Here is a 16,175-nt window from a genome sequence, read left to right as displayed (position 1 = left end):
TCCTTGTCTTTGTTCTCCTCCACCTTATTCTTCTCTACCTCCTTATTCTCCCCCTCCTCCTTGTTCTCCTCCACCTCCTTATTCCCCTCTACCTCCACCTCCTCCTCCTTATTCTCCTCTACCTCCTTATTCTCCCCCTCCTCCTTGTTCTCCTCCACCTCCTTATTCTCCTTGTTCTCCTTGTTCTCATGCACATCATCATTCTTCTCCTCTGAGCCATCAAAAACCAATTTGCGAGAGGTTTTTTGGCGTGGGGGGCGAATCATCATTCTGCACAATGAAAAATCAGATTAATATATATACATTGTGGAACGTGGGGATTCGCACGTTCTATACCATACCTTGTCATTCTCCTCAATCTTCTCGTCATTCTCGTCATTCTCCTCAGTCTCCTCGTCCTCCTCCTCAGTCTCCTCGTCCTTCTCCAAAGTCTCCCTCCTCCTCAGTCTCCTCGTCCTCCTCCCTCCTCATCGTTCTGCAAAATCAAAAATGAAATGAGATTAATATACATTTTGAGGTCTTGGGTGTGGGCGTGGGCGTTGGGCGTGGGGGTTGGGCGTTGGGCGTGGGGGTTGGGCGTGGGGCGTGAGGGTAGGGCGTGAGGGTAGGGCGTGGGGTTGGGCGTGGGCGTGGGGGTTGGGCGTGGGGGTTGGGCGTTGGGCGGGGGGTTGGGCGTGGGGGCTTGGGTGTTGGGGCGTGGGCGTGGGCGTTGGGCGTGGGGCTTGGGCGTTGGGCGTGGGGCGTGGGAGTTGGGCGTGGGGTTGGGCGTTGGGCGTGGGGGTTAGGCGTGGGGCGTGGGGGTTGGGCGTGGGGCGTGGGGTTGGGCGTGGGCGTGGGGGTTAGGCGTGGGGCGTGGGGGTTGGGCGTGGGAGTGGGGGTTGGGCGTTGGGAGTGGGGGTTGGGCGTTGGGCGTGGGGGTTGGGCGTTGGGCGTAGGGATTAGGCGTTGGGCGTAGGGATTAGGCGTGGGCGTGGGAGTGGGCGTGGGGCGTGAGACTTAGGCGTGTGGGTTAGGGTGTGTACCTTTTTCGATTCCTCTTCTCAGCCTTCCTCTTCTTGGCCAACTTCTCAGCATTCCTCTTCTTGTCCAACTCATCAGCAATCCTCTTCTTTGATAAAATCGCCAGCCTCTCTCGCCTCTCCTTCCTCTCATTCCTCTTTCTTGTAATCTCATCATCATCCTCAGTCTTCTTCCTCTTAGAGTTCATCAACTCATCATTCTTCCTCTTCGTCCTATTCTCATTATCAACATCATCATTCTTCCTCTTCGTTCTATTCTCAACAAGTGTAAGATTATTATTCTTTCTCTTTGTCGTCCTCTTCTGAGTATCAATTGCAGCTGTACCTGCCTCTTCTTTTTCTTCTCCTCCACCATTCTTTTGTTCATTTCTTTGACCCAATAATGTGATTATAAGTTGTTGATTGTCCTTCATGAGCTTGATTTCACTTTTTAATCTCATTCACATCCTTTTTAATCTCATTCACAATATTTGTCAGCACATCAAGTTTGGCAGTTAAGTCTTGAGACACTCGTTTGGTGCACAAGATGTAGACACAGTTGGAATAGAGTCGTCGCAGAGGGATTGAATGAGAGGAGCTTTCTTGGCTAGTATTCACCACTAACTTCAGGGACCTTGGGACTAATATGTCTACTCTTCTTGGTCGGCGGTTTGGGAATCCTTTCATGTTTTTCTTATTCTTCAAAAACCTCAATCTTTCTCTTCCTCGTATCACATCCAAAGAATTCATCATAAATGTTGTTTGTCATATCTTCAAAGTCGTCCCAGAGTACATCCGCTTCTCCTCCGCAGACTCATGAATTCTTCTTCGAACAGTGCACTCCTGGATGGCTGTAGATACCTCAGGTCCGGTATAACTCCTAAAAGATTTATAGAGCACTATCCTTGGGCTTGTAAGATCATCTTCCGGTGTCTTTTCAGCAAAATTGGGGACGAATGTATCGATAAGCTCATAGGTCCACACTTGGTTGCTAGTGCGAACCCATGTATAGTATAGAGCGACATCACATACACCTTTCTTGTTCCAGTTTTTCTTCTTCAAGAGATATAATCCACGGAGGTATTTGATATCTTTGTCAATACCCTGTAGGGTAGCTCTGAAGGACACCTTTCCCCATGGAAATTGGAGGAACATCTCCATGTCTTCCACCATGTGAAAGATTCTTAAACTTATCTTCCTCCTGTTATCAGATGCGAACAGATACTGGTAAATGAGAAATATGAGCCCCATCTTCCATGAATCCTCCTTATCAGAGCATCCGACGAAAAGGTCTTCAAGCTCTTTCAGTTTAACATCCTTTTTACCCTTAAAATATTTGAGGACAAGGGGTGGACATTCTTCAACCTCCTCCACCAACGGAAATCTGCCAAAGTTGAGGCCTGTCACCAATGCATATCCTTCATGCCCCAACAGACCTCCTTACCTTTGACCATGAACCTTATCTCCTTCGAATTTGAACTGACTTTTCTGATAAGCATCTGATGGAGTATGGTTCCTGAAAATAATAATGTCGGGGCTTGGAATATAGACTTGAATTGGGTCTGCAAAGCCCTATCCAAAAGATCATGGTGAGTAAACCTCTCCTTTATCTTTGCCAAGCTAGGACCGGTGGATTTCCATGAAACACGGCCATTAAAATCATTGAGAATGGTTTCCTTTGGTGCCATCTGCAAAAACAGTCATTAAAATCATAAACACAATGTTTGGTTGATCAAAAACAATAAAATCATATTAATAATTGAAGCCCCACGCCCCACGCCCACTACCCACGCCCAACGCCTAATCCCCACGCCCAACTCCCAACCCCCCACGCCCAACGCCCAACCCCCACGCCCAACGCCCAACGCCCACGCCCAAGCCCCACGCCCCACGCCTAACCCCCACGCCCAACGCCCACGCCCAACGCCCAACGCCCACGCCCACGCCCAACTCCCACGCCCAACGCCCAACTCCCACGCCCAAGCCCCAACCCCCACGCCCAACGCCCCACGCCCAAGCCCCACGTCCAACGCCCAAGCCCCCACGCCTAACCCCCACGCCCAACGCCCAAGCCCCCACGCCCACTCCCCACGCCCAACGCCCAAGCCCCCACGCCCACTCCCCACACCCCACGCCTAAGCCCTACGCCCCACGCCCAAGACCCACGCCCAAACCCACTCCCCACGCCCAACTTCCACGCCTAACGCCCAACCCCCACGCCTAATCCCTACGCCCCACGCCCAACCCCCACGCCAAGCCCTAAACCTAAACTAAAACCCTAATGTTCACCACCCTAAAACCCTATACCAGCTAAGCAAAACATTCACAAACATTCATATTCATAATAAGCAAAACAAGCAAATATTCACAAACCATTCACAAACATTCTCAACATTTCAAACTATATCAATCTTAGCATTTTCACCAATCTCAAGTATATCTAACTATTCAACAATCTAAGCACAATCTATATCAATGCACTGACATATCAACAAAGATACTTAGAGTAAAGATAGTAAAACGGCCAAGAACAAGAAAGCATATCCGAATACCTAAACTATAAACCTAACTATTACAAACCGAACGAAGCTCCTTAGGGCACGAAAATATTACAAACAACAAACAATAAACCTAAACTATAAACCTAAACTAACCTCAAATCGTCCGTTGGCTAGAAGTTCGGCTTGGCGATCGACGAATGGTTGGGCTTCTTGGCGAACGTCGGCGGAGCTTGGCGTCGGAGAAACGGAAACGGAAGAAGGCTGGGGAGGGAGGTGACGGAGAAGAAGACGGAAGGGAAGATGAGAGGAAAGCGTGGGAGAAGTGCAACGGTCGGGAAGGAAAGTGAGAAAGAGGAAAGCGGGGGAAAAGAAAAGAAAAGAAAAGAAAAGAAAAGAAAGAAAAAGAAAAGAAAAAAAAAATATTGAAAAGGTTATTTAGGGTAAAATTGGAAAAATTTATAAAAGAAGGTTAAAAAATAAAAGTTAAATTAGTAAGATTAAATTTCAAAATACTCAAGTTTTTAGGGTCATATTATCAAATTTCCCGATAAATCTATGATTCTTTAATATTTTCAATTAATTAGATTTTTATTAAGTCTTTCTTAACACTTTTTTATTTTTATGTTCTTATTTTTCTATTATAGCTTTTCTAATGTAAATTTGATGATATGACTCTAATAATCAAAGTCTAATAAAAAAATACACAGATGATCTTTTTTCAGTTTTTGAACGAAAATACTCCTGTCGCGTTATGCGACGCTGCGTCGCGTGACGCGACAAAACCCCAATTCGTCGAGTGTCCCTTGCGACAACACGTCATCGCGATTAGGATTCTATCGCGTCACACGACGCGCGCAAAAGAGTATTTTCGTCATAACACAGAGAAAGTGATCATTTTCACAAATTTATTGGGTGTTGGCCATTTCCCCCAATAATGACTTTATTAAGGTCATTTTATCATATTTTGGTTTCCCTTTGAAATGTAAGAACTATGCTTGTTAAAAAAATTAAGAATGGATTTTTTAATTAATTAGATTATTATTTTTTATTATAAATTTTATACCAATAAAATAAAATTAAATAATTAAAATAATAAATTATATTAAAAAGTGAATTTTTAGTAAGAAAAATAATTATCAAACTCAAGCTTAAATAATTCTTACAAAGTGGACTCCTTTGTAAATAAATTTATTTGACTTTTTTTATTATAAATGACTGTAAATAATATAATAGTTATAAGTGGTATAGATGGTTATTGTTTATTTTAAATTATAAAATTTATAATTTTATGTTAATTATATAGTACAAGAATGTAATATAATAAAAAAAATATTTTTTTAATTAGTTGAAGTAAAAATAGAGTTTTAAATTATTTTTTATATTATTAATATTTAATTATTATTCTTTTAATTTATTTATTATTATAAATTATTATATTATTATTATTTTATATTCTACTTATTATATTTAATAACTAATGAAATTTTAATTAAAACATAAAAAATAATTATAATATAGTTTTTTATTAAATTATATTTATGTAATTTAAATGTTTTTAATTGGTTGTAGTAACATAAATATAAAACAAAAATAATAATAATAATATATATAAATAAATAATATTATTTATAATATAATTTAATTATGGAAAAATATAATGATAATTAATAAAATTGTATTATTTTTATAAGTATAATTCTTTAAATGTGAAATTAGAATATTAAATTTATTTATATTATGTGATATGTATAATAGTATTAAACCTTTATAAAAATATATGTTTAATATGTTATATAATAATAATAATAATAATAATAATAATAATAATAAATAATATAATTGAAAATTAAAAGTTAAGTGGTATAAAAAATTATAACTGATGGGACTCCTGATTTTACAAATATAAGTTTCTACCACATACCAAACATTTATAAAAACAGTGCTGCTGTATAGCTTGTATTATATTAAAAGAGTTATAATCATTTATCCTTTCCAAACAGCCCTTATAAAAAAAGGTATCTTATTATTTCCTTTTTCTTCTTAGAGATTTTGGATTATTATTTTTTGGGTTTTATTTGATTTTTTTTTTTTAAATTTAATAAAAGCTTTGGAATAAAACCCAAAAAAAAAAAAATAGTAAACAAGCTCTTAATTAGATTGTAATGACTTTTTTTGGACTAACATAATATTTTAGCACCCTAATGTATAGATTTTTTTTTTTTTTTTTTTGTGTGTATGTAATGTATATATTTAAAAGTCTTTAGTCTTGAGTTATTTACAATAAATAAATGTATATATTGTGTTCCTTAATATAATATTAATATGATTATATTAATATTATAATCACCTTAATAATACTTGTATATATTATAACACATTTCTTTTATGGTTTATATTAAGGAACAAATATGTGTAAACTTGTAAATCAAATGTAATAACTTATTAGTAATTGAATTATACAATAATAAATTTGTGAGGTATGGTCTTTAGAATATTTTATACAACAATATTATGCTAAGATTTTGATCAAAACTAGATTCGAAACAACAAGATATAATCTTATGTTAACTCTCTATTTTTTTTATACAAAACATGCCCTCAAATTGAGCTAAATAAGTTGGTTGGATAATATAAGCTTTACTTATTTAGAATCCACTCTACCTGTTTTTTAATTAGAGATGAATCGGTACGGTATACCTTATATTTTATCCATATCTTATACTTTATCGAAAATTTCGATATACGAAAAATTCATACATTTACTTTAATTACCTCGATTTTGGTATACCTTAATTTCGGTATAAAAAAATACATAAATTTACTTTACCTTAATTTCGGTATTAAAAAAAATCATACATTTATAGATTGCATATCTATATATATATATATATATATATATATATATATATATATATATATATATATATATATATATATATATATATATATATATATATATATATATATATAATGATGCTTAATTTTTAAAATATCCAGATTGCCGGATCGAGAGCTGTGATTAATTTGGATATATAGTGATAGTAATGTATACTTTGGTCGGATTGTGGGTTCACCCGCCCATAAACTTAAAACGGTTAAAAATAAAATAAAAATGTTATAGGTATGGTTCGAACTTACAACCTAAAAAAACAAGTACAATTCTTTAACCAACTAGGCTAATAATACTTTATATTTTAAATTCAATATCAAATTTGATGAACGCGGTAGTTCATAGTTTTTAAACGATCATAATTCTCTTTTGACTCTGCACTATAGATTTCACTATTATTAGTGAGCAATAATGGAAGAATTTCATCATATTTATAGAGATAGGGGACATAATTCATATGGATATAGTAAGTCTCGTCTGGCTACTTTAATGGTAGTCTTTACATTTTCCTTTCACTCGTAGTATATGAAAGAAGTGAACTATAGAGGTGAAACTAAATGAGTTGAGAAATCAAACTGTATCGATTATTTTAGAGATCGTTCTGCAGTGTGAGAGTAAATGGATACTTGAGTCGGATTGTGAGTTGACCCGCCCATAAACTTAAAACGGTTAAAAATAAAATTAAAAATGCTATCACATTTTTACCGTAATATTTTTTTCACGATTTTTTATATTATTACTCGGGATAAAAGCTAGTTAGGTATAATTCAACATCAATAAAAAAGAAATATTAAAGTAACTCAAGCTTTTATTTGCTTTTAAAATTGATTAATGCATTATTTAAATACTAAAAAGTTGATAATAAAAAACTATTTCATTTAGTCTCATTAATCACATTTATTAATTAAAATATTATTTTATTAATTTTTTTAATAATATTAATATATAATGATAAAAATTAGGAAAAATAAAAAATATTTTAATTAATAAATGTGATTAATGAGACTAAATGAAATAGTTTTTTTTATTATGGTTATAATTTTTTTTAAACGAAAAAAATTAAAGTCTTTAATGGTTAACTCCATTTCCCAATGATTTTTGATTTTTTTGTTAGTATAATATTAGTAGTGTTTTTTAAATTTTATTAATTAAAATTGTCATAATAATGTACTAACAAAAAAATTAGTGTTTTTAATTCTTTTCAATAAAACATAAAATTTAAATCATAACACACACAAAGTTTCTAAATAGTTTTTTTATTTCATCATATTAAGAACTAGTACAACAAAGTTGGTTATTCCTGTTCAAGCGAGAGAGATCAGCATCACCACCACCACCCGCCGTCAAGGCCAGCTATTTTCCTCTTTCCTATGCTCTTCATCCCTTGAAATGTTTTTTTCATCGTCATTGTCTTCTAGAAGGCATCCTCGTGTGGTTCGTACATAAAGTGCAAATACCACATATGAAGGTCTATTCTTCCATCTGGATTTGATTGCCTATATATAACCAAAAATAGTTAATAACAAAGTGGGTGAAAAAATAAATTTCCAAAATTATAATTATAACATGGTATACCTCTATCATTTGATATAGTCTCGAATATAAACTATTATGTTTCGATAATTTCTTAAAATGAATAAATATGTCGGGACAACTCACAAACCGACTATGTCTTAGATCGAGTAACGAAATCATGATACACCTAACAATATTCATATGCAATTTGAGAAATTACAAAGGAATAAACATCACAGTAAAATAGGTGGAGGCAACACCTTGGGAAGCATGAATTGCACAATTGTTTAACATGTATTTATATGCAAGATTAGGGTTTCCTTCCCAATACGCGCATGATCCTAAATCGGCCCAACCTTAAGCGCATGGGCTTGACAATCCAAACTTTATGGATAAGATATCCTATTAATTTGTTTCATGTTTAATTAAAAATAAATTTTTTATCATGAGTCCACCAAAGACAAATCCATGTAGTTTATTAAGTTTAAGTCCAATAAATTTTTATTAACTATCAAATCTCTCCATATATATATATAAGTTTTTTTTGGAAAACTCTATTTATTCTAGTGTGGATGGGAGTGAGGCCTCTATTTCTTGTTTTAATAGGACTCCCTACAAAAGTTTTTTCAATTTATTATTATCTAAAAATAATCAAGTTATTAATGACTTGACGAAACCAAAAAATAACCCCTCACATGTGAGATTATAGAAGATTCCCTTTAAGATCAAACGAACAATTCTATTGAATTGAGTATAATTGTATGTGTGATAGCTTCTACTATATATTATTGCAATTGCTCAGGATACCCTTTTTTAGTTTAACTTCTAGGGTCTATTTATTAATTCAAGATCCCTCTTACTAACTGGAATTAAAGAATTAGTAGATCTGTTCCAAAATGAGAATGGGCTAGGGTTATGAACTTATAATCTTGAATCAGATGATCGAGTAGATTTCATGATTATAAGTTCATTCCATGTCGGGCCAAATCGGAATAGGTTTATATACATTCTCATTATGAGAAGGAGTCATTCGAGCTTATCTAGTATCTAAATAGATATTATGTTTACCTATGGAGCCCTACATTCCATTTAGGATTAGGAATATATGGAATCAATCAGACTTGTTTTTTATTTATCTCTCCTTATTTGGAACCATATTCACCTCTTTGGGCTTCTATTGAATCGAGAAATAGTCTTGATTGTCAATCTTTTTAATATAGATATATAAGGCATCCTACTTCAAATCGAAGCAATTGGATATCCGACTCAAGCCTATATGATATGTCTGATAAATAACAATACTCCACCCTTGTCATATATTCCATACATCTCACTAGATAGATATCATATTCATGGAATACAATTCACTTTCAAGATGCCTTGATGGTGAAATGGTAGACACGCGAGACTCAAAATCTCGTGCTAAAGAGCACGAAGGTTCGGGTCCTCCTCAAGGCATAATATTTAAAATACTCATTGAATTAGAAAAAGTTCGGCAACAAATCACGAAATGTTGGTGATCTTCTCTATCTAACGAATAAGGAGTCTGCTTTAAAATTGCCCGCCCTGCACCCACCCCCGAGTATGGAAATCACACAAGGTTAGATTAGAAACCTCTAGTAAAATGCATGCTCGTAACCCAACAGATAAAATACATTACAAAGTCCGTTTTAAGGGTTGGCGACTTACCCATTCAGTGACTTTGGCATTGGAAGTTCTACAAATGGGTACTATTGGTTGAGGTGAATTCACTAACAGAGAATCTAGTACTTATTGGTCGTGAATATCTAAACAGGTTGTTCACTTTCATTTTTAGACAGTTCATATCATCCATACATAGTGTTTTGATCTAAGATTTCAATCCTTCTATGTTTCCATAATAACATATTGTTCCATGGAGTGGAAGAAAGAAGTGTTTACATGACTCTACAACCCATCCAATTCTGTTTCACTTAATCCTTCTTTCCGACTAATTAATGAGAAATCTTTCTCTTGTTATTACATGAATCCAATTTTCATTTCATCCGGGAAAAACATCTTTAAATCTTTCTCCTGTTGTTACATGAATCCAATTTTCATTTCATCCGAGAAAGACATCTTTTTCTCAATAATGTCTTGGCCTTTTGATCCAATAGTCATTCCTTATAGATATATATATTATAGTTTTAAAAAAATAATAATAACATTCTCTAACTATTATTAAAAAATATTTCGATATAATTAAATTAATATTAAGTCTATTTAATTATTTCTTTATAAGTATTATATATATTTTAATTTATAAATACTATTTCGGTATTTCGGTATATCTCGATATACTAAAATTTTAAAAATCTCATACCTTTATCGTACTAATAATTTTGGTATCAGTACCATACCTTACCATTTTTTCGGTATATACTTTAAAAATCGATATTTTCGATATATTGCGGTACAATATTAATATCGATAATTTTTCCTAACCCTATTTTTAATGCTAAAATCTGTATGATAAAAGATGTTGGAAGGATAATATCATCATGGCTACCAAAATGTTAAGCAATGGGATGATTGTGTTCATTTGGCCTTCAATAATGAAATAATATAGAATTGAGATGTATAATTATTTCAAAATGCATTTATGTGATCTATTTACGGGGTACAATAATGTTGTCCAATTGAACTTGTTTATATAGATGTCAAGTTATCATAGGTTGAGTTTCATTTTGCAAACTTATTGAAGGCTTACGATCACGTATGATACCTTATGCATTTGTCGACTAGAATATAAACTAAATCACAAGTGATAGAGGTAGGGGTAGAGCCGTGATAATGCTGCGCAAGACACCTTTAATCTTCGAAAATTAAAAATTCACATTAAATTAACAAGTAACTTGCATAAGAAATAAATATTGCACGTTACAACCAAACTATAAACGAGAATGTTTACTTATTTATAAAAACAATTTTTTTACTATAATTTTGTTTTGAATTTAAAAAAGGAATAAAAAATTGATTAATTTTAATGTTATCAAATATTCAAATATAAAGGGAGCTACAAAGTATAATAACTATAACCTTCACTAAATTAGTTCAACTAACCAGAATTTTATAGACGAGTCAAATATTCAAAAAAATCAATGAATATACCATATAATATAACTATGTGAAACAAATTTAAGATACAACGACTTATTTTATTTTTAACAATAAAATATAATTATAATCAATAACGTTTATATGCGCGAACTAATTTGTACAAATAACTCTCTAGATGTGATCAATCAATATATTACATTTTGATTAATTAACATATTACCATATTATCTAATATTTTGTAATGTTAAACAACAAAACTCTTCATCGGTATCAACAGTAGGTGTGGTAGGTGTGGTTGGTTGTGCAGTAATAACGGTTGAGGTTGTAGATGGAACAGAATATGTGAGGATAGATAACGATGGTTGTTGGGTTGTGTGAGTAGGTGCCGAAGGTGATATTGTAGAAAAGGGAAACATTTGTTCATTGAAGGTAACATGTCGAGAGATGTATATACGACCGGTTGGTAGGTGGAGACATTTATAGCCTTTGTGAACCGAGCTATACCCAAGAAAAATGCATCGGGTGGACCGAAAATCCATCTTGTGTTGGTTGTAGGGTCTTATGAGAGGGTAACAAGCACACCCAAAAGTCTTCAAAGAAATATAGTCAGGCACACACCGAAATAATATTTCATATGGAGAGCGATGATCTAGAGAAGGTGATGGTTGTCGGTTGATAAGATATATTGCAGTGAGAGACGCATCATCCCAATATTGAGGAGGTACTGATGCATGTGCCCTTAAGGTGAGGCTAATCTCAATGATATGCCGTAATTTTCGTTCAGCAACTCCATTTTGTTCGCTCGTATATGGGCACGAGAGTCGGTGCTGTATACCATGAAGTTCTGTCAATGAGCCAAGATTACGATATTCTCCACCCCAATCAGTCTGAAGCATTTTTATACTCCGGTTGAATTGGTTTTCAACAAGTGCTTTAAATTTCACAAATATAGCTAACACATCCGATTTCTTTTGAAGTGGGTATAACCACGTATACCGACTATAATCATCAACAAAAATAACCATATAACGAAAACCATTTGTAGAGAAAACGGGAGCCGGTCCCCAAACATCAGAATGAATTAAATCAAGTGGAGCAAAAGTTTTTGATATAGAAATTGGAAAAGGTAATTTGTGAGCTTTTCCAATCTGGCATGCTTCACAAACATTAAAGTTCTTGTTTCCTAACATAGGTAACTGAAAATGAGAAATAACATAAGATGTGGTGGCAGCACAAGGGTGTCCAAAACGATGATGCCAAGTAGACGCTGAAGCTCGAGAGGTTGTAAGAGCATGTTTAGGGATTGTTGATGGAGAAATATAGTATAACCCGTCTTTAAGTCTGCCTCGAAGAACTTCCATCTTCGTAGAGCGATCCTTTACCAAACAGTATGAAGGATGAAATTCAAAGAATACATTATTATCAGCGGTAAATCGAGCAACACTCATCAAATTCTTGACAATTTGTGGAACATGCAAAATATTTCGTAGATGTAGAGTTTGATTTCCACTATTAATAATAGAATTGCCAATGTGAGATATGGATAGAGGGTTACCGTTACCAACTGAAATCCGTTCAGTACCTTGATATGCCGAGTGAGTTTGGAGATTTTCTAAGTCAGCCGTAATATGATCAGTAGCACCCGAGTCTGGATACCAAGCAGGATCTGAGATCACTGATGGGCTGACCATCATAGCTGCAGGCGGAGCCGAAGGTTGAAAGTTATGATCAAACCTACGCCGACAAGTATTGACAAGATGTCCAATATCATTACAAAGTTGACATTGTTGGTGAGAGCGACAATTATCCGATGAATGTCCAATTCGATCACAATTGGTACATTTCGGACGTTGATTACCACCATTATTATTTCTACGACGGTTCCCGTCACGAGAAAATAAATTGTTTCCAAATTGAAGATTATTGGTCCCATAATTCGATCCAACTCGACTCGAATTATTATTTATGTTATTGTTGGACCTATATAAAGGCGTCCCGCTCCAGCATCCACCGGACTCGGACTCGGGTCCATTGACATAAGAATTTTTAGCCATATAATATTCAGAGGGTCCTGAATTTGATCCCCTTCCTCGCGGCGATGGATTCCCGCGAGAGTTTCTTCCACCTCCTCTATGTCGTCCGAAAGCAATATTGGCTGAGGCATTGTTGGCAACAGAATGTGTCAGTTCTAGCCGTTGTTCGTGGTTGAGCAGAAGTCTAGTGAGTTCCTCGACACTCACCGGTTCGAAACGGGTGGTTACAGAAACCACTAAGGCCTCGTATTCTGGTCCAAGGCCACTCAAGGTATGAGTGAACAAATCGAGTTTAGAAACTCTCTCACCAATTGCTGCAAGCGAATCTGCTATAGATTTTATAGATTGAAGGTATTCATTCATTGATTTATTACCTTTCTTCTGAGTCTGGAGTTGTAGTCGCAACTGAACCAAACGAGCTCTAGATTGTGTTGCGAACATTCTTTCAAGTGTAGCCTAAAGACGCGAAGAGGTCTCACATGCGTCGCCAAAACTTGAGCAAGAATGGAATCTGATAAGGTAGAGAGGAGCCAACTTATGATTCGTTGATCTTTCTCCTCCCATGCTTCAAACTCAGGGGGGATTTGCGACGACGGTGGGTTTCTCTTCGTCATCGTCAACAACAACTTCATCGTCCTGTACAGAAGTAATCGTTGCACAGGGGGCTGGGTGGGATTCAGTAACAAATCGGAAAAGACGGTTGCCTTTAAGAACCGGTATAACTTGACTTTTCCAGATTACAAAGTTGTGCTGATCAAGTTTAACAGAGATCGATTGAAGAAAGTTAGGAAACAACTGATTTTTGTTTGAATCAGCCATAGGATCGAAAAATAAGGAGTAGTCCAAGAGACGCTCTGATACCAAGAAAGAAATAAAATATAGATAGAATTATTTTAGCCGTAAAACTGTTTTCCTTGATTAGTACGTGAGGTTACAATACATGATTAAATACATAATATAATGATCAATAAATATACATACATTAATCAATGCGACCTTTGATATACCCAAGTAAAGTAATTACAGATAAATTAACTCTTGTGGTTAATTTCTGTTGTTGATACCGATGAAGAGTTTTGTTGTTTAACATGTAAGTCAAATTTAGGCATCATACATTTTTTTTAATAATATAGTTAACCTTAAAATGATGACAGTTGAATAAATTAAGATATTTGCAACAAATAATAAGATTATAATAAAAATAATATACTTATGATAGAGAATAATGTCAAATTAATTATACTATTGTAAAAACCATATCCAACTTATTGACAATGTATATATTATCAACTTCATATTTTATAACATACAATTAAGTCTAAATAATAAAATAAATAAATAATATTTTTAAATTAGATAACATAATATAAAATACGTCTTTAAATAAAATAATAATATTAAAAATAAAATACATGTATAATATAATTGTCACAAAATCATATTAAATTTAAATAAGATAAAATAAATATATGAAAATGGATAGGATCATTATTGATATTTTCTTCGGATAATGAAGATTTTATTCATTACATCTTTTAAATTGTTATTTATATTTATAATTTTGTGTTTGAATATGTTACATTATAAGTTAACTGGTATATTGTTTATATTTATAGTAAGATCAAGATCAAAATCAAAATTAATAAGTGCACACTAAAATCATTGTAATATGCATAATATTGTTTAAAGGTTCAAAGGGACTTTTTTTTTTTTTTTTTTTTTTCACTTTGGTCAACACCACAATGTGAGGCTTTGCTATAGTGGAATGACTTTTTCCAAAATAATGAAGATAAAGCTTAATAAAATGTTGGAGAACTTAAATAAACAAGATTACAAAAGTTAAAAGCAAAAGGTGTATTTTCATAAAGATTTTGGTCGATCTTCCTAGTGATATACAATACATACATCATTATAATTTGTCAAGAAATAGTTCATTTATACACGAGTAAAAGACTATGTATTTCAACATGTAGCCCTCATTATGTGTATGAGTTTTTCGAATTTCTATTACCTTTATGGATTAGTATCTCGAGGTTCTTTTATGGGCCTAACGAGATCGTCTAGGTGGAAACAATCAAAATAACAGGACAATTAGTTAGCTCTATAACTAGTATTAGGATTGATTGTGGATTCGATATAGTCAATTTTTAAAATATATTTAAATTCAATCATATTATATCGGTTATATTTTATCAATACTTTATCTCCAACCATATATTCATCATATTTGATGTATCTATCAAACAAAATATAAAGGTCACCAACAAACACTTAAGGCCTTGTTCGGCTAAAGTTTTTAAAAAATTCTATACAAAATCAAATTTTCAAATCACTTATCATCAATCACATCACTCGTTTTATTAACCAAAATATTAAAATACCCTAAATTTTAAATTATTATTTTTTATTTTATTTATATATATTAATATTTTTTAAGTTTTTTACTAAAAATAATTATCACTTCCTCAAAATCATCGATCATTATTTTTTTCTCCTTCTAAATTATTCAAATAACCCAATCCGAACAAGGTCTTAAATAAAGTCTATAAAGAATAATAAAAAAATAACATTTGTAATATTTGTACTAAATTAATATGATAATAATTAAAAAAATGTTTTAAAATAAAAACAAATGAATTGTTTAACAAATTAATAGTTAATAGCACAAAAATAATAAAAAGTTAACTTTTTATTAATTTACCTACTTTATAATTTTTTTATTCCTCACAAAGTTAGTATAGTGCGGATTTTGATTTTATTATATCAAAATTCTATATTTGACATTATATTTAATGAATAAACTATTTTTCGATTCAAATAATATAAATAACGAATAAGTGAAGACGATATTATTTGAATGTTCTTCTTTTCCCCGATACTTACTCTCCAAGGTAAGAAAATCCGACAAACCCATAAAAGAAGTAAAAGAAAAAAGGGATATTTATAAAATGCAAAGTATAATGAAGAAAAAGAAAATGATTTATATAAAAAAAAGTTAAATCATTTTTGGAAGAGTAATATTTTATCAATGTATATTAAAAATAAAAAATGAAAAACAAATATTATTATTATTATAATAAAATTGGTTTTAAAGTAAGTATATAGTTCTTCCTTGCGTTTGATCACAACTTGAGGGCTCAAAAACTATCTTTGACGTTTT

General features: G+C 33.2%; 1 protein-coding gene across 1 annotated transcript; it reads right to left on the bottom strand.

Annotated features, from left to right (window-relative positions):
- Nucleotides 1-405: 405 nt before the first annotated feature.
- LOC124935344 (protein PXR1-like) lies at nt 406-1,432 on the bottom strand. The gene is made up of 2 exons (XM_047475782.1): nt 1,023-1,432; nt 406-475 (listed from the first exon to the last, which is right to left on the bottom strand). The coding sequence occupies exons 1-2, from the start codon at nt 1,430-1,432 to the stop codon at nt 406-408; spliced, it is 480 nt and encodes a 159-aa protein (XP_047331738.1).
- Between the last annotated feature and the right edge of the window lie 14,743 nt (nt 1,433-16,175).

This window comes from Impatiens glandulifera, chromosome 4, assembly GCF_907164915.1.
Source record: "Impatiens glandulifera chromosome 4, dImpGla2.1, whole genome shotgun sequence".
NCBI lineage: Eukaryota > Viridiplantae > Streptophyta > Magnoliopsida > Ericales > Balsaminaceae > Impatiens > Impatiens glandulifera.
Note: the sequence above shows the minus strand (reverse complement) of the source record. Positions and strands in the feature narration are given on the sequence as shown.

Bases quoted from the DNA above. Each gene is read 5' to 3' on its own strand.
- LOC124935344 (XM_047475782.1), bottom strand. From the start codon at position 1,432: ATGAAGGACAATCAACAACTTATAATCACATTATTGGGTCAAAGAAAT. The intron at 476-1,022 runs GTACACACCCTA...TTGATTTTGCAG, and splicing joins GAGAAGAGGAATCGAAAAAG to AACGATGAGGAGGGAGGAGG.